Source organism: Phyllobates terribilis, unplaced genomic scaffold (genome assembly GCF_046119375.1).
Source record: "Phyllobates terribilis strain yellow unplaced genomic scaffold, ASM4611937v1 Scaffold_1__5_contigs__length_1240528914, whole genome shotgun sequence".
In the NCBI taxonomy this organism is placed as follows: Eukaryota; Metazoa; Chordata; class Amphibia; order Anura; family Dendrobatidae; genus Phyllobates; species Phyllobates terribilis.
The window spans coordinates 906,647,625-906,672,365 of NW_027362761.1; the positions used below are offsets into that span (position 1 = coordinate 906,647,625).

At 42.6% G+C, this 24,741-nt stretch overlaps 1 protein-coding gene and 1 long non-coding RNA gene across 3 annotated transcripts in view; one reads left to right on the forward strand and one right to left on the reverse strand.

Annotated features, from left to right (window-relative positions):
* Nucleotides 1-5,745, reverse strand: part of LOC141154780 (uncharacterized) — a 26,784-nt gene extending 21,039 nt beyond the window's left edge. The window contains exon 1 of one of the 2 annotated variants that reach the window (XR_012247474.1): nt 5,608-5,745. This is a non-coding gene — a long non-coding RNA (uncharacterized lncRNA). The remainder of the gene's footprint in view (nt 1-5,607) is intronic. The other variant, XR_012247473.1, reaches the window with a different exon arrangement.
* EXOSC9 (exosome component 9) overlaps nt 5,643-24,741 on the forward strand; it is a 25,517-nt gene continuing 6,418 nt past the window's right edge. The window contains exons 1-10 of the mRNA XM_073641177.1: nt 5,643-5,977; nt 8,398-8,492; nt 9,637-9,756; nt 12,551-12,653; nt 14,692-14,829; nt 16,105-16,187; nt 16,655-16,787; nt 19,074-19,162; nt 19,272-19,418; nt 19,553-19,728. Of these exons, the coding sequence (XP_073497278.1) occupies nt 5,912-5,977; nt 8,398-8,492; nt 9,637-9,756; nt 12,551-12,653; nt 14,692-14,829; nt 16,105-16,187; nt 16,655-16,787; nt 19,074-19,162; nt 19,272-19,418; nt 19,553-19,728 (1,150 nt within the window). The 5' untranslated portion in view covers nt 5,643-5,911. The remainder of the gene's footprint in view (nt 5,978-8,397; nt 8,493-9,636; nt 9,757-12,550; nt 12,654-14,691; nt 14,830-16,104; nt 16,188-16,654; nt 16,788-19,073; nt 19,163-19,271; nt 19,419-19,552; nt 19,729-24,741) is intronic.

Sequence of the window (24,741 nt, forward strand, 5' to 3'; positions counted from 1 at the left end):
TTGAACCCAGGACTTCAGAGCTGCAGTGCTAACCACTGAGCCACCGTGCTGTTTATAGTGCATTTATGCAATAGAAATGCACTATAAACACAAGTACTCTGCACATGACTGTGTCAATAAAGTTTTATACCAGGAAGTATCAAAAACAGAGAAGTTTTATTTAACCCCTTAACGACTTTGGGTTTTTCTGTTTTAGCGTTTTCATTTTTTGCTCCCCTTCTTCCCAGAGCCAGAACTTTTTTTTATTTTTCATTCAATATGGCCAAGTGAGGGCTTATTTTTTGCGGGACGAGTTGTAAAATGCAATTCCACAGTTGTTTTTTGGGTTCTTTTTCTACCATGTTCACTGACTGCTAAAACTGGCCTGCCATTATTATTCTCCAGGTCATTACAAGTTCGTAGACACCAAACATGTATAGGTTATTTTTTATTTAAGTGGTGAAAAAAATATCCAAAGTTTGCTAAAACAAAAATGGCGCCATTTTCCGAGACCCATAGCACCTCCATTTTTCCGAGACCCATAGCACCTCCATTTTTCGGGATCTGTGGCCGGTTGAAGGCTTATTTTTTGCGGGTCGAACTGACGTTTTTATTGATATCATTTAGGGGTAGATGTTTTGATCGCCCGTTATTGCATTTTATTGCAATGTTGCGGCGACCAAAAAAACCTAATTCTGGCGTTTAGAATTTTTTTCTCATTCTCGTTACGCCGTTTACCGATCGGATTAATTATTTTATTTTGATAGATCGGGCGATTCTGAATTTGGCGATACCAAATAGGTGTATGTGGTTTTTTTTTTATTATTTTATTTTGAATGGGGCGAAAGGGGGGTGATTTAAACTTTTATATATTTTTTAAAACATTTTTTTTTACACTTTCTGCTTGCTTCAATAGTCTCCATAGGAGACTAGAAGCAGCAGTTGTCTGATTGCTGCTACTGCATACAGGTGAGGAGCAGATTGCTTGTACAGTCATGGCCAAAAGTATTGAGAAGGACACCAAAATTATATTTTCACATGATCTGCTGGCCTCTGGTTTTTATTAGTGTTTGTCTGATGTTTATATCACATACAGAAATATAATTGCAATCATATTATTTGTACCAATAGGTTATATTGACAGAATGAGTTAATGCAGCAAGTCAATATTTGCAGTGTTGCCCCTTCTTCTTCAAGACCTCTGTAATTCTCCCTGGCATGCTCTCAATCAACTTTTGGACCAAATCCTGACTGATAGCAGTCCATTCTTGCATTTTGCCAGAATTTGTTGGTTTTTGTTTGTCCACCTGTCTATTGATGATTGACCACAAGTTCTCAATGGGATTAAGATCTGGGGAGCTTCCAGGTCGTGGACCCAAAATCTCTATGTTTTGTTCCATGAGCCATTTAGTTATCACCTTTGCTTTATGGCAAGGTGCTCCATCATGCTGGAAAAGGCATTGTTGGGCGCCAAACTGCTCTTGGACGGTTGGGAGAAGTTGCTCTTGGAGGACATTCTGGTACCATTCTTTATTCATGGCTGTGTTTTTAGGCAAGACTGTGAGTGAGCCGATTCCCTTGGCTGAGAAGCAACCCCACACATGAATGGTTTCAGGATGCTTTACAGTTGGCATGAGACAAGACTGGTGGTAGCGCTCACCTCTTCTTCTCCGAATAAGCTGTTTTCCAGATGAATCCCCTTTTCGATTGTTTGGGACATCAGAGAAAATGACTTTGCCCCAGTCCTCAGCAGTCCACTCCCTGTACCTTTTGCAGAATATCAGTCGGTCCCTGATGTTTTTTCTGGAGAGAAGTGGCTTCTTTGCTGCCCTCCTTGAAACCAGCCCTTTCTCAAAGAGTCTCCGCCTCACAGTGCGTGCAGAAGCACTCACACCAGCCTGCTGCCATTCCTGAGCAAGCTCGGCACTGCTGGTAGTCCGATCCCGCAGCTGAAACAGTTTTAAGATACGATCCTGGTGCTTGCTGGTCTTTCTTGGGCGCCCTGGAGCCTTTTTGACAACAATGGAAGCTCTCTCCTTGAAGTTCTTGATGATGCGATAGATTGTTGACTGAGGTGCAATCTTTGTAGCTGCGATACTCTTCCCTGTTAGCCCATTTTTGTGCAGTGCAATGATGGCTGCACATGTTTCTTTAGAGATAACCATGGTTAACTGAAGAGAAACAATAATACCAAGAACCTGTCTCCTTTTAAAGTGTCCAGTGATGTCATTCTTACTTAATCATGACTGATTGATCGCCAGCCCTGTCCTCATCAACACCCACACCTGTGTTAATGGATCAATCACTAAAACGATGTTAGCTGCTCCTTTTAAGGCAGGACTGCAATGATGTTGAAATGTGTTTTGGGGGTTAAAGTTCATTTTCTGGGCAAATATTGACTTTGCAAGTACAGTAATTGCTGTTAAGCTGATCACTCTTTGACATTCAGGAGTATATGCAAATTGCCATTACAAAAAATGAAGCAGTAAACTTTGGAAAAATTACTATTTGTCTCATTCTCAATACTTTTGGCCATGACTGTATGCAGGAGAAATGCTCCTGTGCTATGAGCGCCGACCACTAGGTGGCGCTCATAGCAATTGAGACATGACAACCACAGGGGTCTGCTGCAGACCCTGGGTTGTCATGCCCACCCATCGGCGACCCGCGATCATCTGGGTCACCGATGGGTGGGGCCAATGCCGCACTTCCGGCGCGGCGATGTTAAATTCCGCTGTCAGAGACCGACAGCGGCATTTAACTGGTTAACAGCAGCGGGTGGATCGCGATTCCACCCGCGGCTGTTGCAGGCACATGTCGGCTGTAATAATCAGCTGACATGTGCCCGGTTCAGCGCGGGCTCAGCGCCAGAGCCCCCGCTGGACCAGCCTTTCCGCCCTGGTGCGTACTATTACTGACCAGGTCAGAAAGGGGTTAAAACAGGACACAGCAAAAACGCTGCAGAAACGCTTAAAAAACGCATGGTAGAAGGCCTGCCATGGTCCCCAATGATAATCCGCATGTGCTGAGCACATGCTGCGGAAAAAAATGCAGCACTATCAATTATTTTGCGGAAGTGCTGCGTTTTTGCCGCCATTGACTTGCATTACACCGCATGGATTAAGCATCACTGCATATGTAGAAGCTCATTCCACGCGTTTCAATGTGCGGATGGTACCCAGGTGTGGAGGACAGGAGACTCTCCTCCGGACTCGGGTACCATAGAACCTGTGAACAAAAGAATAAAATAAAAAATAAATATTATATTTACCTTCTGACGGCCCCCGCTGCGCTCGTCCTCCCTTGCCGGCAGATCGCGGTGGACTGAAGGACCTGCGCTGACGTCATAGTCATGTGACGGCAGGTCCTTCAGTGTACCGCGATCTGCCGGCAGCCAGGACGGAGCGAAGCAAGACTGCTGGGGCCATCGGAAGGTATAGATTCATTTTTTTAATTAATTTTTAACCATTCTTTAAGGTCACACTATATAAATCCATGCCGGTTGCAAGGCTTATATAGTGTGACCAAGTTGACAAGCACTTTCCAAGTGATGCTAAAATCGCTTGGAAAGCGCTTGTCAACCCGCATGTGGAAATGCATGTGAAGAACGCTTCACATCCGCATGTCCCTGGCAGGAAAAACACATGTACAATCCGCGTGCGTTTTTTTCTGCCAGGGAGATGCAGAAACGCTCAGGAAAAATCCGGAGCATTTCTACATCGTGGGCACATAGCCTAAATGTATGTAAAAAAAACGCACTTAAAAATGTAATGAAAAAAATCAACTTAATAGGTGCAGAAATGCTGTAGATTATCTCCAACATCAAAAACTCACAAAATGCCCATCTAGGAAACGTCGCCTTATGCAACGCTCTCACAATGGGTATTTGGTGTGTTTATTTCACTGCAGAATTACCGTATTTTTTGGACCATAAGAAACACTTTGTTTTTCCTCAAATTTTGGTCTGAATGTACTGTTTTTGTGATGTGTGCGGTGGCGGGGCTGCGGCAGCGATGGAGCAGTGTTATCCAGTGTGCGCTGCCATGAATGCAGTGACCTTACTAAGAGGCAGGGCCGGGGCAACACAGAACAGCACAGCGCGCAGTAATCCCCGGCCCTGCTTCTTAGTAATGTCACTGCATGGCGTGATCTGGACGGGTGACCGCCCACCTCCTGATGTCTAGTGCGGCCATAGTCAATTCATGGTGGCGCACACTGGGTAACGCTGCCCCCTCCGCTGCCGCAGCCCCCAGCCAGTGTGGCCCCACTCCCTGCCTATCCAGAATGAGAGGCAAGCATTATAAGGTAGAAGTAAAGTATAAAGTGAAAAAGCACGTCATTAAACACTGTACCACTCCTGTGGTGAAATATAACATCCAGCATGACATAAGAGCTGAAGGACGTGCTGGGAGTTCTAGTTCTCCTCAGAACAACCACATGACAAATGTGTGGTGAACTATAACTCCCAGCATGGCATAAGAGCTGAAGGACATGCTGGGAGTTATAGTTCTCAGGGCAAACACATGACATAAATGTGGGAACTATAACTCCCAGCATGCCATAGGAGATTTTTTTTCCCAATATTTTCCACCTCTAAAACCTGTGTGCGTCTTATGGTCCGGTGCGTCTTATAGTCTGAAAAATATGGTAAGTTGCACAAAAAAACGGCAGCGTATTACAGTTCCAGCGGCGTGGATGGGATTTACAGAAATCTCACTGTGGGAAATCCGCCTGAATGATCAGGAGGCTGCAGATCACTTACTGGGATCTCCTAATCCTTGAAGTTCCGTGAAAACGCAAAGTTCTGGTTAATTTCATATGAACATGGAAGGGTTCCAACATTGACTCGCTGGTCAAGGTCACTGGATCAGCCCATGACCCCAAGTAACCTTAGGGAGACCTCCGAGCTAGGTGCCCCCAGTAGTTATGAGGAGAGGACCTGGATCTGATAACCATTTCCATTGGCTTTTGAATGTCACTGTAAGTTGTTTTGTTTTTTTAAACACAGCAACATCTATTGTAAATGTAAGGTGCGCACCCATCTGAAGGTTCAGAGCAAGAATATGTGGGGTGATGTCAGAGCCCACATCAGCACCCAGCGAACCAAGGCGGGTGCTGCGCCCAGTGTCTTACCAGGTTGTACCATGTAACACGTGCTGTCCACGCACTGTGCGGTGCTCACATCACAGCTGTGCAACTTCTGACAGATTACAGTGGATTCTCTATGGATTTCAGGGCTAACTTCCCTAGGGAGCTGATACAAAAATAATAAAAATAACATTAGGTATTGTCATGGGTGTAACTGTCTGAACCAGACAAGATAATAATTATCCCATGCGGTAAATGCCATTAACAAGCACGGTGGCATTGCTGAGTTTTGCTCAGTTTGCCTTCAAAAATGTAAAAAAAAAAGGGATCAGAAAGTGGCATGGTGCCAAATGTGTACAGCAACACAGAGTGAGGAGGGCACTGGGCCCACAGGAACCTGGAGCCGCCCCGGGTAACGGAATGATCATTCGGGAACGCATCTTTCTCCACTTTTTCCCGGTGGAAAGGCTGCAGACGACTCGCAGTTATCAGTCACACGACAGCTCACACTATACATTAGTCTACGTCAGAGAACGCGACCTCACGTGACACAGAACAGCTTTCCTGCCGCCAGAACGACAACAAAATGGCTCCGTAGTCCGCACTAAACATCGTCCAACTGTCAATCAGGCTGTTACTTTGCGCATGCGCATTACCAGCTTCTAAACCGATTCTCCTCAGGTTGACGCTAACGGCTGACGTCATTAGATACGGCGAAGAGAGAGGTTGCGCGGTCCGATGACGTAGTTGCCCCTCACGTGTGTTTTGGAGACTGGAGCTGAAGTTTGTGCCGGCATTTATCGTGTATGTGTATCGTTAGTGACTGCGGGGGCAGAAGGCGACAATGAGGGAGACCCCGCTGTCCAACTGTGAGAGGAGCTTCCTGCTGCGGGCGATCACTGACAGGAAGGTGCGTGTCTGTGCGGAGATAAGGCGCTGGGGTCCTGATGAGCTCTACCTCACTGGATACGTGTGTGTTTCCTGACCCACCCAAGACCCCCACTCATCCTGAGAGCAGCACAGGGCCGTGTGTGACTGGAGCGGTGATGGCACCATTACTGTGGGATTTGCTGCAGAATCTTCCATCTAATGACCCCCCTGCTTTGCTCCTGCCCTTATAATTTGTTCCTCTCCATACAGCGCTTGCAGTGTCTCGTCCATGACTAGGGTGCTGTCATGTGGTCTCAATGTTGTTTTGATCCTTTGCTATCAATAAACTGTCACAGCTCTGCATCATCCAGGCAAGCCTAAGTCACTCCTGCTGCTGTCATAGATGAGCCACCACAGATACTGATTTTTGACAACTATCTCCTGGTGTTGGTATTGTGGAGGGATGTCTTACAGGGGATCTGTCATCGGAGTTTTGCTATTTAATCTGAGAGCGTCCTGATGTAGGGACAGAGACTCTGATTCCAGCGGTGTCACTTACTAGGCTGCTTGTTGAAGTGTCAATAAAATCAGTGTTTTATAATGAGATTATCATTACAGGACTAGGTGTCTCATGCTATGTAGTCCTCCAGCTTTGTATAACCCCCTCCTCACCACTGATTGGCTGCTTTCTGCTAATTTACAGAGTACACAGAAAGCTGTCAATCAGTGGTGTGGGCGGGGTTATACAGAGCTCAGCATTGAACTGCTAGATCTGCAACAGAGAAAATTGTGATTTTATAAAAATATAATAATATTGTTATTTATATAGCGCCAACATATTCCGCAGCGCTTTACAATTCAGACAACTGCATATGAGTAAAAAGTGCACCAAGCAGCAAAGTAAGTGACACATCACTGGAATCACAGTGTCAGCCCCTGCATCTTGCTGCTCTCAGATTACATAGCAAAAATCTGGTGACAGATTCCCTTTATTAATTCTTAAAGATTTCCTGGGTTACTCCCTTTCTTTAGAACTTTATTGCATTGTCTACTGTTGGACAACACCTTACTGATGGCCCCAAAGTGCTGTATAAAAATAATCTATACTTCCTTTCCAGAGTGCTACCCTCCTGTTCTTTGAGCCTTAAGTCCCTCATCAGTGTAGTGACACAAACCAGGTCATGTGACCACTGCAGCCTTCTTAAAGAATTTGTTCACTACTTTAACATTGATGACCTACCGTTAGGGTAGGTCTTCAATATCTGATCGGCCAGGGTCCGACACCCAGCACCCCCTGCCGATCAGCTGTTCTCGGTTTCGGCAGTGGGTGGCGGCCGCCAGCCAGAAGTGTTCACTTGCAGGGCTGGCCATTTTCTGATAGTGTCTGCCGCAGGGTACTGCACATACGCCTCCTATTGCTTTCAATGGAAGGCGGATGTGCAGTACCAAGCCTCAGCCACTACCAGAATATGGAGCAGCTCGGCATATGAGTACATATGGCCGGCAGCTGCCACCAACGACCGACAATGAACAGCTGATGGGCGGGGGGGTGCCGGGTGTCGGACCCCGGCCTATCAGATATTGATGGCTTATCCTAAGAGAGGTCATTAACTTAAAAGTAGTGGAAACCTCTTTAATTCTATCCAAGTGGAAATGGTGTTTCTCCAACAGAAATGTGAAGAGTGCAGCCAATCAGAGTCACTGATTGGCTGCAGTGGTAACATGACATTGTTTATCTCATTGGACTGGAAGGGGTCACAATGCTCAGAACATAGGATCAGCTCTGGTCTGGGGAGTAAGTATATACCTTTTATATAGATAGATGGTATAGATTTTCTTTTATTTATGCAGCACCTTTGGGCCATTAATAAGGGGTTGTTTTAGTGGACAACGTCTATAAACTCTGCTTGTTTGGCCATATGGAAAATGATGACCTTTAGTCCCGTCATTCGCAGTTTTTTTTTAGTGAGTCCCTGATCAACTCGTACAGCTATTGCAGTGTGCTGGATGGTTGTCTGTTCCTACCTAGCTCAGTGATCGGGTTCCTTTCAGATCATAGTGTTTGCAATTGACCCAAAAAATGTAATAAAATTTGGGCCCAGTGGTGCGCCTCTTGGGCAGTACTGCTCCAGGAGGGATCCGATGGGGGATGGTTAGCGCAGTCCAGTCGGGCAGGGTTATGCCTTGTGTCCTGGCTGCTGCCCGTGCTGTGTTCTCTGTACAATGTGAAGTGATGTGCTGGTGATGGAGTTACTACCAAATTGTCAATATGTATCTGCTTGTCTTGATGACATATAATATTAGCTCATATGCAGACTTTGCTCTGGTTTGTGCTTCTTTGTAAACAATTTCATATGAAAATGTTGAAATAAACTGAATTAAAAATAATAAAGTAACATTAGGGTCCGGTGCATAATTTTCATTATATCTCCAGCACAGTTTTTTTTTATTTTTCTGCAGCGTATTGATGGGCGACAAACCTACGATTACAGAAATATTAAGATCACTTTTGGAACAGAGTATGGCTGCTGTATTGTTGAGCTTGGGAAAACCAGGTAAATTCACTTTGATTTAAAAAAAAGTATTTGTATATAATTTGGATTAAAGTTAAAAAATCTTGGTTGTACCAGTGTAGTAGTATTCTTAGGGCAGGGACACACTGCCGTATTTCTCTTGCAAGGATCGCATCATAAACCAGTACTGGCCGGCACCTCTCCTGACCTCAGCTTGACAGCTGCATAGAAATCCATCAAGCTCAGGTGAGGAAAGGTGCTGGCCAGTACTGGTTTATGATGCGATCATCGCACTAATCATATTACAGTGTTTCCCTGCCTTTCCTATTGGAGATATTCTTTGATGTCTCTCCGGAGTGAGTGTTTCCAATGACTTTACAACCCCACAGACCTACCAATACATACACGTGATAGGCAGGTAGTGTGCACACATCCTATTCAGAAACCTACATCATACTTGCCAATGGTGCCCACGTGTCAGCAGCTGTGAGGCGTCGACAAGTCATTGGTAGTGATGAGCGAGTATGTTCTGTTAACAAAGAAAAAATATAGACTATCAGCTCCCCTATTCTCAGATGCAGGTTTGCACGGATCCAAATTCCAAAGGAAACAGTCCATATAACAAAGGAAGTTGATCCAGCACTTCCAATAAAACGTGTATTTTTATTTAGAAAAATTCATCCATAAAAGGTATATAGTTCCATTAAAAAAAATCCACATAAATTAATTGAAAAGTATATCATCTGAGGAAATAGTCCTAAGGAAAATGCATTCAAGATGTTGGTTGACAAGTTTCGAAGTAATACTTCTTATTCCTGACCTACTTACTTATGTTCTATTAACCCTTTCAGCGAGCATGCTCGGGTGCTTGCCGAGTATCTTCAGCGGGTGTTATCTTTTAGTCACTCCGTGCTCATGATTTGTGACTGTTTGACAGCTTTAATACATTTGAGGAATACCTAAGAAACAGGCATTCCTCACATGTATTAAAGCTGTCAAACAGTCGCAAATCATGAGCACGGAGTGACTGAAACATAACACCTGAGCACGCTGAAGATACTCGGAAAACACTTGGCATGCTCGCTCATCACTGGTCATTGGCACCACTCACTTCAGATGCAGAATGAAGTGTCTCTGGATGTTCCTGGATATATAAAAAGTAGTATATATCCTTCTTTTTTTTCAGGGTTCTTGGACAAGTGTCTTGTGAACTTGTTGCCCCTAAGACAAACAGACCTACTGAAGGGATACTTTTCTTCAATCTTGAGCTCTCGTCTATGGCGTCACCTGCATTTGAGTCAGGAAGGTAAAATATTGGAAAATGCTACTGTGCTGCATTCATTATTGTGGTGAATGATATTTCCAGTTTCCTGCTCTGTTCTTCAAAAGTCACCTGTCTGGGCCTAGCATTTTGGTGGTATTCCATGTAGTGCTATAGTTCTAGCTGTTGACGGTGGCCTCTGTCTGTGCCTAACAGGCAGATTGCTTTTCAGTACATGATGTAATATTCAGCAAACATGCAGCCACACACAGCTTATCGGATCACACTTTGGTTCTGCTAGTACTTTGTAGACAGTGTAACTGCTGGATACAGATTCCAGAAAATTTGCATGCTATAACCTGACACCTGCTGTAGTCTGTGTGCGGTGTAGGATCGCTCTATCGGCACCAGTGTCTTCTGGAGTGCCCTTGTAATATAGATAAAACCTAAAACAGAAACAAAATGAACATATACCCTGCTGTAAGTAAATAAAAGCAATAGTGCATATAAATGACATAGGGTACATAGTACACACCGATTTTGATCAAAATATGTAAAAGCCATCACACCAGTGTCAAGGTGTACCCAATTTCGGGATTGTCCTAACCTCTAGTATTAAAACCTTACCCTGCATCATAGTGACGTCAGTGTGAATAAGAGCTGAGCAGGACCGGGTCCCGAACATGGACACCCAGCAAATGGGAAGCTATTTAAATGTAATGTCCAGCTCAAAGGAAGGGAGGCCGCACCCTTACCTGCACTAAATGCAGAAACTTGAAACTAAACCGAAAAAAATTTGGGTACACCTTGACGCTGGTGGGATGGCTTTTACACTTTTTTGATCATAAACTGTGTTTACGAAGTACTCTATGTTATGGCTTCTAAGGTCCGCAGTATATTGTTATGAACTCGCAGGACCGAGATGGTAGTATTCCACTTTCCAAGGCAATATTGTGTGTGACATCATCTGGAATATGCACTTCAGCTCTGATCACCTGTTCATAGAAAGGATGCCAGGAAGGTGGGAAAAGTACAAAGAACTGATAGGGGGGCATGTCGGATCTTTGTGATGAGAAAAGATTAAAATAATTACAGTGCATTTCTTTAGCCTTGAGAAGAGATGTCTAAGGGGGGGGACATGATTAACTTGTACAAGTCCATAAATTGCCCATACAAAAAGTATGATTAGAAGCTATTTTGCCCTCATATAACAAGGACACATTCACTTTATTCTGGAGAAAGAATGGTTCAATAGTCAGGGGAGACGGGTCTTATTCACCATGATGACTATCTGAGGAATAGCCTACCTCAGGAGCTGGTCACAGCAGGAACCATTCATGGTTTCAGAAAGGGCTTAGAGGCTTTTTTAGAAGAAAATAACAAATGCTAAGGCTGTGTGCCCACTATGCGTTTTTTAAGCGTTTCCGCAGCGGCAATTCCGCTGCAGAAACGCTTAAAAAATGCTTGGTAGAAGGTCTACTATGTTCCCCAATGATGAGCCGCATGTTCTGTGCAGATGCTGCGGAAATTTCCGCTGCGGATTATCATTGCGGAAAAATCCGCAGCACTACCAATTATTTTGCGGAAGCGCAGCGTTTTCGCCGCCATTGACTTGCATTAGAACGCATGGAATCCGCATCACTGGATCTGCAGATGTGGAATCCATGCGTTTCCATGTGCGGATGGTACCCGGGTTTGGAGAAGAGGAGACTCTCCTCCAGACCCAGGTACCATAGTACCTGTAAAAAAAAGAATAAAATAAAAAATATACATTATGCTTACCTTCTGATGGCCTCCGGTGTCCTTAGCGTTGCTTCTCGGCTTGCGGGCAGCTCGCGATGGTCTGAAAAGGACCTGCCGTGACATCATTTAGTCATGTGACGGGTCACGTGACCGCTGACGTCGGCTGGTCCTTTAGTGTACCGCGAGCTGCCGGCAAGCACCGGGGGCCATCAGAAGGTAAGTATATATTTATTTTTTGCCATTCTTTCGGTCACACTATATAAATCTATGCCGTTTGCATGCATTTATATAGTGTGACCAAGTTGTCAAGCACTTTCCAAGTGATGGTAAAATCTTTTGGAAAGTGCTTGACAACCCGCATGCAGAAATGCAAGTGAAGAACTCTTCACATCCGCTTGTCCCTGGCAGGAAAAACGTATGAACAATCCGCATGTACAATCCGCATGCGTTTTTTTCTGCCAGGGAGATGCAGAGACGCTCAGGAAAAAATCCGGAGCATTTCTGCATCGTGGGCACATAGCTTTAATGTGTAAAGTTGTTTTCTGAAAGTTTGATCCAGTAGATAGACAATTAGGATCAGGAGGGAAAGATTATCTCTGTTGGGGCAGATTGGGTCATGCATTATAGTTGTACATAAAGGTCCAATTCATCAAAGCTTTTGCGGTCGAATTCTGGTGTAAAAACCTTTTGAAAAGTCGCATAATTTTTGCACAACTGGAGGCTGTGCTAAAATTATACGACTTTTCGCGTTCTCATGCCATTTTTGCCCAACTCTAGCAAAGTAGGTGGAGCTGGGATGGGACGTTGTGACCGCCGCTCTACAAGTTCATGGCGAACAGCAGCGGCGTTTTCTATGTCACAAATTCTACTCCAGTGGGGATTTGTGGCTCCTGATACACGAAGAGGAGCATCTGACTCTTCATCAAGAATGGCATGAACAATGTCTGTCTTGATGTATCGGATTTATAACTCCTTCCCCTTGTCGTCGCCCTTCCCCGGTTGAACTTGATGGACATGTCATTTTTTTTCAACCATATTAACCATGTAACCTTCATATATGCAGTTGATCTGACTGTGCTTGTCTACTGAATTGTAGGCCTTCCGAACTGCTGGTTAAACTTAACAGACTCCTGGAGAGGTGCCTGAGGAATTCCAAATGTATTGACACTGAATCACTTTGTGTTCAAGCAGGAGAGAAGGTGAGAGGCTTGTTTATCTTGGTATTCATCTGGGTTGTTTTTGGGTTAATGGAAATCCGTTTTCAATGTGCTAGCTTTCTGTAAAAGGTAGGGCTTATCAAACTTTTTCTTTAGCCTCAGTAGACAGACCACAGTGATACCTGGGCCTCACCGTAAGGGCTCGTTCAGATGAATATATAATTGGTTTATGTGCTGTCCATATGCGGAATTGATAGCATATTAGCAGCACAGTCCAATGGAAGTCAATGTGGTTGAACGTTTTTACACGCTGACCAATGGTCTGCCCATAAAGGAATCACAGCATGCACTACTTCGATTCGCATTTCGAGTTGCCCATTATAAGTGAATAGGTACACAAAATAAGGATCACATGGTATACCATCCATATCGCAAGCGTTTTCATGGCTCAATTACAGTTAACATGAGAAACAGTATTTGGCTTATTATATTTTAAATTGTTAAATAAAACGGATGCCAGTAAAAAAACCTGCCATACTGATGGCACACGGATGACAATATAGATTCAAAAAAGTCTGTTTTTCTTGGAAGAAATACTGACCATTTTGCATACAATTGTCTGAACATGGATTTATTGGTTGAAGTCTATGATAAGGTTATAAATATCTGAATATCTGACCTAATTCCAGCAAACCACAATACATGTACGGTGCGACAATCGCGTCCTCTCACTCGCAGAGCCGTCGCCATCATCAGTGGGCATTGGCTATGTATTATTGTTGACACCCTGCAGAAATGCCTACGATTGGTGCTGGTGCCGATTGCGGTCATTTAACCCCTGTGATGCCGCTGTCAATAGTGACAGCATCATCGATCGGCTTAGAGAGGGAGGGTGCTCTCTCACTGCTCCAGTCGGCACAATGCGATTGCATTCTGCCGATGATCTCTATGGTGACCCCGGGCTGAAAGATGGCCACTTTCTGATGTGATTCAGAAGATTCCCTGTAATGAGGCAGATGGAGGCACTGTGGACGCCGTCTGGCCTGTGATCCGGCAGTGCCCATCTTTTGAAGCGTGCATAAAAGCACGGTTCGCCACAGTTTTGTGCACTTCACTGAATACAAATTTTGCCTCAGAATTGAGAAATTTGATAATGACTGATCAGTTCTGGCAGGGAAAAATCAGATTTCTCTCATCAGATATTTTACAAAGTTGGTTATTTTCACATGTAATATTGGTTTATGAAATAAAGATTAAAACGACGGTTACTCTTCAAAGGACTAACGCAAGTTAAGAACCTTTCTAGAACATTAAGATCAAGCAATGGTAACTCTGTTCCTGACACAAGCCATGCCATGTTGTAAAAAGTACTGTATTTTTCAGAAACTTTGCACAAATCTCCAGTTTTATTGATACAAAAGTTCCCCAAAGCACTTTTAAAAATAGAGTGCACCCTTATTCTTTTGCAGTTAGAAGAATCATTCAAATGAACTTTTTTTTTTTCATGTAATCTGTGTTAATATACTCACCCACTGCCGTCTTCTCCGGTATCCAGCACCGCTCTGCTCCTCATTTGAGTGGCGTCACCGCTCTTCACACTATCCGGCTCTCTATATGTGAGCCGGATGTCTCTTACAATGTAAGTCCATGTAGCCTCATTGTGACTGTCCATAGGCTTACATTGTAGAAGCCACTTTCGGGTCACGCAGAGAGCAGTGAGAGCCTGAAGAGCGGTGACGTCACTCAGAAGCGAAGCGCAGCCCCGCTGGATACTGGAGAAGATTGCAGTAGGTGAATATATAAAACATTGAGCGTACACTACATGTACACAGAGCAAAATAAAAACAAAAAGGTAATGAGAGGGCTTCTTTAAGGACCATGCAATATTCTTTTGTGGCCAATTTGCTGCACAAATTACTGCCACTGAAAATCCATTTCATTCATCTAAATGGGGTTGTTTTGGCAGCAAGAGTATGTAATTCTGTAACCCTTATTCAGATAAATCGGAAAGTCACAGAACTTTCTGCAGCTTATCTACGTGTGTGAATTTAAGATTCTGTTTAATGATTTCTTGCAATAGGTGTGGCAGATTCGGGTTGATCTACATCTGTTAAATCATGAAGGCAACATAATGGATGCAGCAAGTATCGCAGCAGTGGCAGCACTGTGTCACTTCAGAAGGCCTGATGTATCCGTACAAGGAGAAGAAGTCACAGTGGTATGTCTTATGCCCAGTATTGATATAGTCTGCACACTACAAAGTATTTTAGCTGATGTAAAATACAGACCCATAAGACATGAAAATTGAAAATGCATAATACAGGCTCTACTACTTCCAAAAAGCAGAGCCTAGTTCATAGTGGTCATTTAATTTCAGAAATGTTTTTTTCTTAATGTTCTCTACTTCTGAAATTTTACTGAAGCACCTCTGAAGTTTTCATCAGTTTGGGGTCAGAGCATAGGGGTCTGAGTCCAATAAAGGTGCTCAAGCCAGTTGTTGGATCAAATAGTCAGCACGGTGAGGATAATCTGACAGGAGCCAAGGGATTGAGGGAGGTTTCTCCAGTCTAGAATATTTGTGTTAAAGGGAATATGTCAGTTGAGTTTATAAGCCGGCTGTATGGACATGCAGGTCATAGAACATTGACTAAAATGATACCTTTGATCTCTGCGATCCAATGTCTTATTCCAGAGAAATCTGTGTTTTTCTTAATATGTAAATGAGCTGTTGCGATCTATGAACTGGACACAGATCTCTCAGAGAGTCTACCTCCAGAGCTCATTTTAAATTAAAGGGGACGTTACCAGTGTGAGACATGTAACGACCAAAAGTCTGCTCTCCTGAACTCACTGCAAAGCTGTGTGATGTACTGTGTTAGTTATAATCACAGAGTTCAGCTTTACCTTACTACAAACACATCTGCAGTTCACCCCTCATAGTACTGTAAGCTGTTCTGCAAAGATGTGCAAAACCTTTCATCAGCTTCCATCTCATAGGCAGACAATGAGGAGGGGCTGAGCTGACAGCACTATGAGAGCAGAGCTGCAGATGCTTGTAATGAGACACAGCTAAGCTCTGCTGTACTGTGTTAATTATCACACACAGCTCTGCAGTAAGATTAGGAGAACAGATTGTCTGTCAGTGTCGGTCATTTCATGTCTCACACTGGTAACTCCCCATTCACTTAAAGTATTCTCTGGAGGCAGATTCTCATGCAGATTTGTGTCCGGCCCATAGTCCTGAACAGCTCATTTACATAGGATTTCTCTGGACTAAGACATCAGATCCCAGATATCAATGCATCACTTTATTCCGCTTCCTATGACCTACATGCCCATATAAAAGGCTTAGGAGGGGTGATCCTTCTCACAAGTTCCCTTTTTAAGTTTTATGTAACTAGAAGAACATTTAAACAAACATTTGCAAATAGTTTAGTTTCTTTTTATCTGTTGTTGGTATTAATCATTCTTATTTATTATTTCCTTTGATTAGTACTCTCCAGAAGAAAGAGACCCTGTTCCTCTTAGTATCCACCACATGCCTATTTGTGTCAGCTTTGCCTTCTTCCAGCAAGGGTATGAATTATATTCTTATAATTGTTTAATGCTGTTTTGTCCTGATTCCTTAGGTTCTTCTCAACAGTGTCAGAATGTCCTGTGCTTCTTTTTCAATTTGCAAAGAAAATCATGTATGTCCTTTTTATGTGGTTTTTTTTTTTTTGTTTGTTTTTTCCCCTACAAATCTCGTTACTCTCCTGGAATACCTCAAGGAAACTTTACATGCAGAATTCCAGTTAATCTTTTAATGCCATGGAAAAGTCCAATCAAGTAATTTATATATGTATCCATACCATAATATTGTGACTTCATTATCCGCCCAAAAAATGACATGATCTGTGAGGTGCAGTTACACTCCAGAATCTTGTTCAGGCACAGAAGTCCAGCTCCAACGTTTTTACTTCTGGAATTAAGAGAAAACCAGAAAAAAAACAAACCCTACGTACGTTTGATATTGCAGTAATTGTAATGTACCTTTCCTTTAGAACATTCTTGCTTGTGGACCCAAGTGAACGTGAAGAGCGTGTCATGGATGGTCTCCTGGTTATAGCCATGAATAAGCACAGAGAGATTTGTACTATACAGTCAAGTGGAGGGATCATGCTGCTCAAAGATCAGGTGATTTCAGTCTTTCATACACCCCTACAAGGCTGTACATGTCCGTGTGCCATCCATCGGACCCATAGAGCGTCATTGATCCATACATGTATACGTTTTTTAATAATTGATCTATGTCTGATTTGTTCCTCGGATCAGATTTTGCCATTAAAGTCTAGGGAGACTTGTTAAAAACAGATGAAGACATAATGTATACTGCAGTGTTTCGTTCATTTTCACTGTTCCATTATTAAGAGCCAACAGATACATAAAAGTTGAGGTAGTCTACCTGCTTCAGTTTTTAAAATGGATAAGAGGAAGAAAAAGGGAAAATAGAAGAAAACTGGTCCATTTCATGCTGATGTAAAAATAGCCACAAATGTGTGAATGCAGCCTAAGGGTGACTTTGCACGCAGCGGAGCCAGAGGTCTAAACAGTGCATACTTAGTCTGAAAAATGGAAAATGTAGCAAATCTCAACACTTTTTTTCTAAGCTTACACCACCTCTTGATTGTCTTATTTTGAGCACCTTTTTGTACCCTAATTTTAACAAAATTAGGGTACTATTTGGGTATTTTAAAAAATTGTTCAAACATATACTAAGGCTGCGTGCCCACGATGCATTTTTCATGCGTTTCCGCAGCGGAAACGCATCAAAAACGCTTGGTAATCCGCACCCCATGATCCCCAATGGCATTCCGCATGTTCTATGCACATGCTGCGGATTTTTCCACAGCGTTTCTGCAGCGCTCATAAATCCGCAGCATGTTCATTAATTTTGCGGAAGCGCCGCCATTGACTTGCATTGAGACGCATAGAATCCGTGTCTGTACATTTCTACACTCGGATAATATGCAATTCAATGTGCGGATGGTACCCAGTTCTGGAGGAGAGAAGACTCTCATCCAGACCTGGGTACCATTCTACCTGTGAAAAAAAGAATAAAATAACAAATAGTTTATGCTCACCTTTCCGACGGCTCTCTCTGCATGCTGGCAGCGCTGAAGGACCTTCGGTGACATAACAGTCATGTGACCGCAGGCCCTTCACCGCTGTGTCTCGCGATATGCCGGCAGCCAGGAACCAGACAGGAACGAGCGCTGCAGCACACGCCGGGGCATCGGGGGTGAGTATAGCTTTATTTAAAACATTGTTTTACGGTTCACACTGTATAAATCCATGCTGTTTGCATGGATTTATACAGTGTGACCTAGTTGTCAAGCACTTTCCAAGTGATGCTAATCGCCTGGAAAGCGCTTGTCAATCTGCATGCGGAAACGCATGGATTCCGCATGTATTCTGCAGGAAAAACGCATGTACAATCTGCATGCGTTTTTTCTGCCAGGGAGATGCAGAAATTTTCTGCATCGTGGGCACATAGCCTCAATAGGTCTTGGCATTGATACGGGCTTTTTTATCCACACAAGTCCAGAAAAGAACAATTACTGATTAGTTCTCCTCCTCCCTCCACCTTCCCCACCCAGCAAAATAAAGCTGCTGCTAAATGATGGCTGCAAGGCAAAATAGAAAAATTTAACACAAATCTCTACAAAAAAATGCATGTACTAAAACTCATTAATAGATTTGGTGCATCTTGACCAGCTCTTCCCACCCCTTTGCTAATATTTATACGCTTTTTTAAAAATTGATGGGGGAGGGTGTCACTGAAAAAGGGCAAAAACTCATTTAAAAGGACTCTCAGCACAGAATAACTATTCAAACCAAGTACAGGCGATTGGTGCTTCACGGTGGGGCCAAACATTTAACTACACCTTCCCTCCTGCTTGGTTTCCACCTATCTCCTCCATTCTCTGCTTCTATGAGGACAGAGCTGTCAATCAAAGAATTAGGGGGTGGAGATTGAGGGAAAGCGGGCAGATTTGAAGATATATAAATGAAGCACTGAGTGGCGGAACTTAGTTTGAACAGTCATCCCGTGCTGACAGTCCCCTTTTAAAAGCGATGGGGAAAAATGCAAGGGATGTTAATTGAGAAAAAAAGAACTCTGCAAGAAAGTGTGTGTGAGAGCCCAAGCATTGCTCTGCTTAACTACAACTGAAATAGTTGGAAAATGGTTGACTTTTTCTGCTCCCAATGACTGATGCCATTATTATACTGCTCACATGTAAGCAGTGTGCAGGGTCACTTCCCTCTATCCGGTCTTGGCATGGGGATCATTCATTATATTGCCAGTCCTCTTATATCTGTATTTTTCTTCCCAATAAGAGTAAATCTTCACATTGATTTTACATTTTTAATGAGAAATGGCTGAATGCTTATGATAGTTCTGTACTCCTATCTATGCAGGTATTGAGATGCAGTAAAGTATCAGGTGTAAAGGTGGCTGAGATAACCGAGCTAATCCAGAAAGCCCTGGAAAATGACAGGAAAGTCAGGTCAGTGAAATAAAATATATAGTTGATTGAAAAAGTGAAATTTATTGTTTGTTTTATATCATTATTCTCCCCCCACGCACACACATACCTTTTTTTTTTCTTATTTTAGGAAAGAGGGAGGCAAATTTGGATTTGCAGAGTCATTGCCTGATCAAAAAATAACTGCCTTAAAAATCGAAAAGAGTCCGGTGGATACTTCAGTTGTCGAAGGCAAAGCTGAGGAAATAATTTCCAAATCCGAGCCACCTTCTGATGTGTATCCTTTTTCTTGTGTGTTTTTATAAACCTAGTGAAAACATAATCATTTGAATTTCTCTCACCACTGAAGACCAAATTTTTTTCAAACCTAGTCATTTAGTCTGTGACATTTCCCTAACCCGCTCTCATTAGTGTTACAAAGCCAGTTGTGTTGGCTGCTGGTACTGCCCAGATTGGAGAGGGCATTGGAAATGCATGGGGTGATATGGAGGAGTCAGAAGATGAGGAAGATGATGATGCTGACACTTCCTCAGTATTTCCAGAAAGCCAAAAAGTTATTGAAAAACCTGCAAAGAAAAACTCTGAAGGTATGGTTCTCCTTATTGATAAGCATGTTTATAATGATTATACACTTTTTAAAGGGAACCTGGCAAATTGTACATATAGTCCTATCTGTAGGAAGCATGGAAAAGAGCAGAGGAAGAATAATGTATAGTGTCTTTCTGCTGTGTAACATTCTGCCCGTAGGTGAGACACCATCCAACATGACTTGTTCCCTTTGTGACTGAGAACCTGTCACCGGGAAAATGCCATCCAATCTGCCAGCACCGTGTTACAGAGCAGGGAGGCAGAGCAGATTGATATAAAGTTTTGTCAGAAAGGATGCAGTCTAACCTGTGTTTTATTCATTTATACCTCTGCTCTTTCTGGGATTTTTGGTCCAGTGGGCGGTCTTATCAGTGTCTGACAGCTTTCTGTGTATAAGTGTGCATATAGAGACAGCTGTCAGTCACTGATAGGACCACCCACTGGACCGAAAATCTATCTATCTATCTATCTATCTATGCTCTGTAACATGTCAGCGGATTGGATGGCATTTTCCTGGTGATGGGTTCCCTTTAATTAAAATAGGAACCACAGAATACTGTAATAGGATTCTAGAGGGTAGACTTCTCCACTCAGTGTGCAGCATGGACCACAAGAAGTGAATCCTGCTATATTTTAGTACCAAATGATTCAGTAGATGGTCATTTTGCATTATTCAGTTGTGGCCAACATTGTGCGAACCCTTGAAAATTACCTATTCCAGGCTACGAGGAGGATGTTGTCTGGAAGATGACTCTTACGCCAGAGCTTATTTTACGTGAAGGAGGAGTTACCAGTGTGAGATATGTAACTAACCGAGAACAGGAGAAATCAAATTTGTCTTCTTGCAAACACATTTTTTGCAGCTCTTTGAGCTCTGCTGTATTGCAACAACATTGCAGCCCTGTCTGCCTGAGAGATGGAAGCTGAAGCTGAGAGGAACCTGCAGATGTGTCAGGTATAATCACACACACCTCTGTTGTGAGATCAATAGAGCAGAGAACGGCCATTACACATCACACTGGTAACTACCCCTCATGTAATATAATCTCTGGAGGTAAAGTGATCTTCCCAGCAGTGTCCTCCCCATAGCCTGGAAGAAGTCATTTATATAAAGTGATAAAAGAAGATTTATCAACCAGACATCTGATATGAGGCATACAGGCATCACTCTAATCAGCAGGCTATAACCTGTATGCTCATATTAATAGTTTACATAGGTCAAATGTGGTGGCAGATTCCCTTTAATATTCAAGGCTTCCCACAGTGTTGGCCACAATTGAATAATGCAAAATCTACCATCTACTGGACATTTTGGTACTAAAATATAGCAGGATTCTCTTCTTGTGGTCCATGCTGCACATTGATCGGAGAAGTCCACATTCTAGAATCCTATTATCGGTATTTTGTGGTTCCTGTAAAAACTGTTGTTTTTTGAAACGTTGGCCCTTTTCTTGCCGGATCAAAATAAAATATTCCCTTATTGCATCAAGATCTCTCTTTATCATCATTTCGGTGCTGAGGTTTCAATCTGCACATTGTATTTCATATTAGTGGTAAATGTAGGTCCATATGATTTGCGTTTATGAAAAAATTTGATGAAAAAGTTTGAAAAATTCTTAATTTTTTGAACTTTGAATTTTTATGCTCTTAAATAAGGTAGTCATATTAATAAAAAAATAACATTTTACACATGTCTACTTTATATCAGCATCATTTTTGAAACATTGTTTTTTTGTTAGAAATGTAGAAGGGATAAAAGGTTAGCAACATTTTGCCTCTTGGAGCACCGATTTTCCTAGAATAGTTTGCGGACTCAATTTGCAGATCCCCCTAGATGCCAGTAGAGGAGAATTTTCCTCAAGTTGACCCCATGTTGGAAATTACAACCCTGTGGGAATTCATCTACAGGTGTAGTGAGTATTTCAGCCCGTAAATTAGGCGAGCTTGCTCACTACAGTACTAATAAACTTTTGTTTGATTAATGCTATTTAATCACACTGTGGGGTTCAGAAGGAGGGAGCATTTGGATTTGGGACCCCTGGATTTTTTTTGGGTGGCTAGGAGTCATGTGTCTCTTTTCCAGAGCCTTTGTGCTACCAGTAATGTGGAAATCCCTATATGTCTGTTAACATATGATGGACCTGCCTAGGCGCTTTGTTTTTGTTTTTTTTTTGTGAATTGAGTTGAAGCTTTTATTGGGAACATTTTACATAACATTTTGGATCACATTTATCCTGTGCTCTACACTGAACACATACATTTCCATCTAAATCTCCGAGTGCCGTGATTCAGATTAAATCCCCGAACGATCCTCACTATAATGAGGCAGCTGAGTTACTCTGGACTATGTCTGGCCTCTGTTCAGCGGTGTCCTTCCTTTCAGAAGTGCACAAAACTGTGTTGGACCGCTCTTTTATGCGCACCTAAAAAGACGGACAGCGTCAGATCACAGGCCTGACGGTGTCCACAATGCCTCCATCTGCCTCATTAAAGGGAATCTTCCGCCGGGGGTTCCATCTGAATCACGTATTTCAGAGATTTACACGGAAACCCCGATGTGTGCGCTCAGTGTAGAGCGCAGGATAAATGTGAGCTGAGCCTTAATGCGATCTTTGGGAGGCAGAATGAAAAAATCAACAGCAGTTTTAACTGTTTTTACGCCTTTCCTCTTTTAGTATAAGTGATTGCACAAATTTATTCTTCGGGTCGGTTCGATTACAGCGATACCAGATTCATATCGGTTTTTGGGGTTTGGCTGCTGTCACACACTAAAAGCAGCTTGTTTGTTTAAAAAAAAGTTCATTGCCATATTTTGAGCGCTATAATTTTCTTATATATCTGCCGAGTCATGCGAGGGTTTTTTTTTGTTTTTTTTTGCTGGTTAAGTTGACGTTTTTATTACATTTTTTGATTGATTTCTATTCTGATTTTTGGGAGGCCGAATGAATAAAAACAGCTATTCAGAAATAGTTTTTTTTGTTTGTTTTTTTTTATGCTGTTACTGTTTGGTAAAAGTGATCAGGCAGCTTTATGCTTCAGGTTAGTGCAATTGCAGTGATACCTCATTTATAGAGATTTTTACGTTTTGCTGCTTTTACACAATAAAAACAATTTTATAGAAAAAAAAGAATTGTTTTTCCTTCACCATCTTCTGAGAGCTATAACTTTTTTTATTTTTCCACTGACGGAGCTGAGTCTTTTTGTTGGACAAGGTAATGTTTTTGTAGATACAATTTTTTATTTACATTCCACTTTTTGATCGCATTTTATTCCACTTTTTTTCGTTGGTATGACAAAACAGTATAGTTTTTGCCGTAATTTTTTTTTCTCTTTTCAGTTCACTGAAGGGGTTAACTAGTGTGACGGGTTTATAGAATGGGTCGTTCTGGATGTGGCGATACCAAATGTGTATTTTTTTGTTATTGCAATATAGATGTATTGTCATAATAATAATTTTTTTTTTTCAGTTTTGTTTGTTTGCTTTTTTATTTATTTATTTAAAAAAATTTATTTTTTACTTAGTCCATCTGTAGGGATTTAACTTTTTTATTAGTCTGATCACTGGTATAATGCATTGCAATGTATAAGCATTGCAATGGCTTATACCAGCCAGTTGCTCCTGGCATGGTCTAACAGGCCACCGTAGCTGGCCGATCAGTAGGTCGTTATTTGTCCTTCTGCTGTCATGGCAACCATTGTGCCCCTTGATCATGCCATATGGGTGCCGATGTGGTGGGAGAGGGAGCCCCCTTCGTCTCCCAGTCTTCTAAATGCTGCGATTTTGATCACAGTAGAGAGTTAAACAGTCAGGGCGGTGTGGGCACTGGCCCTGACTGTTACAGGCGGAGCTTGGCTATCACTTAATCCAAGTTCCTAGCTGTGATCGTGCATGCACAGCTACGGTGCACGCATAATCACCAGGCTGTACTGGTACATCCATTTGCGGGAATGCACTGCAAAATACAACATACCAGTATGTCAAATGTCGGGAAGGGGTTTAAGAAGTTGTCCACTCCTTTTACATTGATGCCCCATCCGTCGGATGGAGCATCAATGTCTGATCGGCCGGGGTCTCGCACCCGGCACCCCCGCCGATCAGCTGTTATCGGTGCCGGCAGCCGGCCGGAATTACTTACTTGCGGAGCTTGGCCGTCTAACCGTTGTGGCCGCCACGGGGTACTACACATCTGCCTCCTATTCAATTCAATGGTTGGATTACATGCATTTTAAGTGTGTTTTTTGCAGTAGAAATGTACTAAAAGAGTATAGGCTTTTTTTACCTGCAAAATTTTTCTGCATCTAGTGCAATTCTATGGAAAAATCTGCATAGAAACCTCAGCATATCCACAAGCGAAACTGACATGTTGCGGATTTCAAAAATTCACTCAGCCAGGTCACTTTACGCAAACGTGAATCTCATCCACTTTGCTGGAACTGTAAGACGTTGCATTTTTTGCCCAGCAAAAATATGCTGCGTTAAAGACTCATTGTAGTAACTTAACACTAAAAGGCTAGTCTTATTCACTGTTCCTTGTTGACAATGACAAGCTCTCGGGGCTGTATGAGGAGACCAGAAATTACATTATCACCAAGCACAAGCAGTCTAAAGGGTACAAGACTATCTTCAAAGACCTTGGCTTCACTTCGTCAACAGTTTGAAATATTATCAAGAAGTTAACTACTCATGGAACAGTCACAAATCTTATAGGATGTTTTGTAAAGAAGAAAATTTAAGCGAGAACCCCACAAAAGTCAGTTTGAAATAAGACAAAGAAACCATGCACAACATTGAAAGAACTTCAGGTTGAGGTGGATAGCTTTGTAGTGATGTTTCAACCCTATACGCTACACTACACACACTCAACAAAACAGAGCACTGTGAGCAAAGACTAAAGTGGAACCCACTGCTTAAACTGGGTGTCCACTACTGATAACCCCTTCTCAATCAGTATGTTCCCCCTTATACAATAGAAGCTATATTCTCCTCAAGTGCACAAGTCCTGCAATAATAC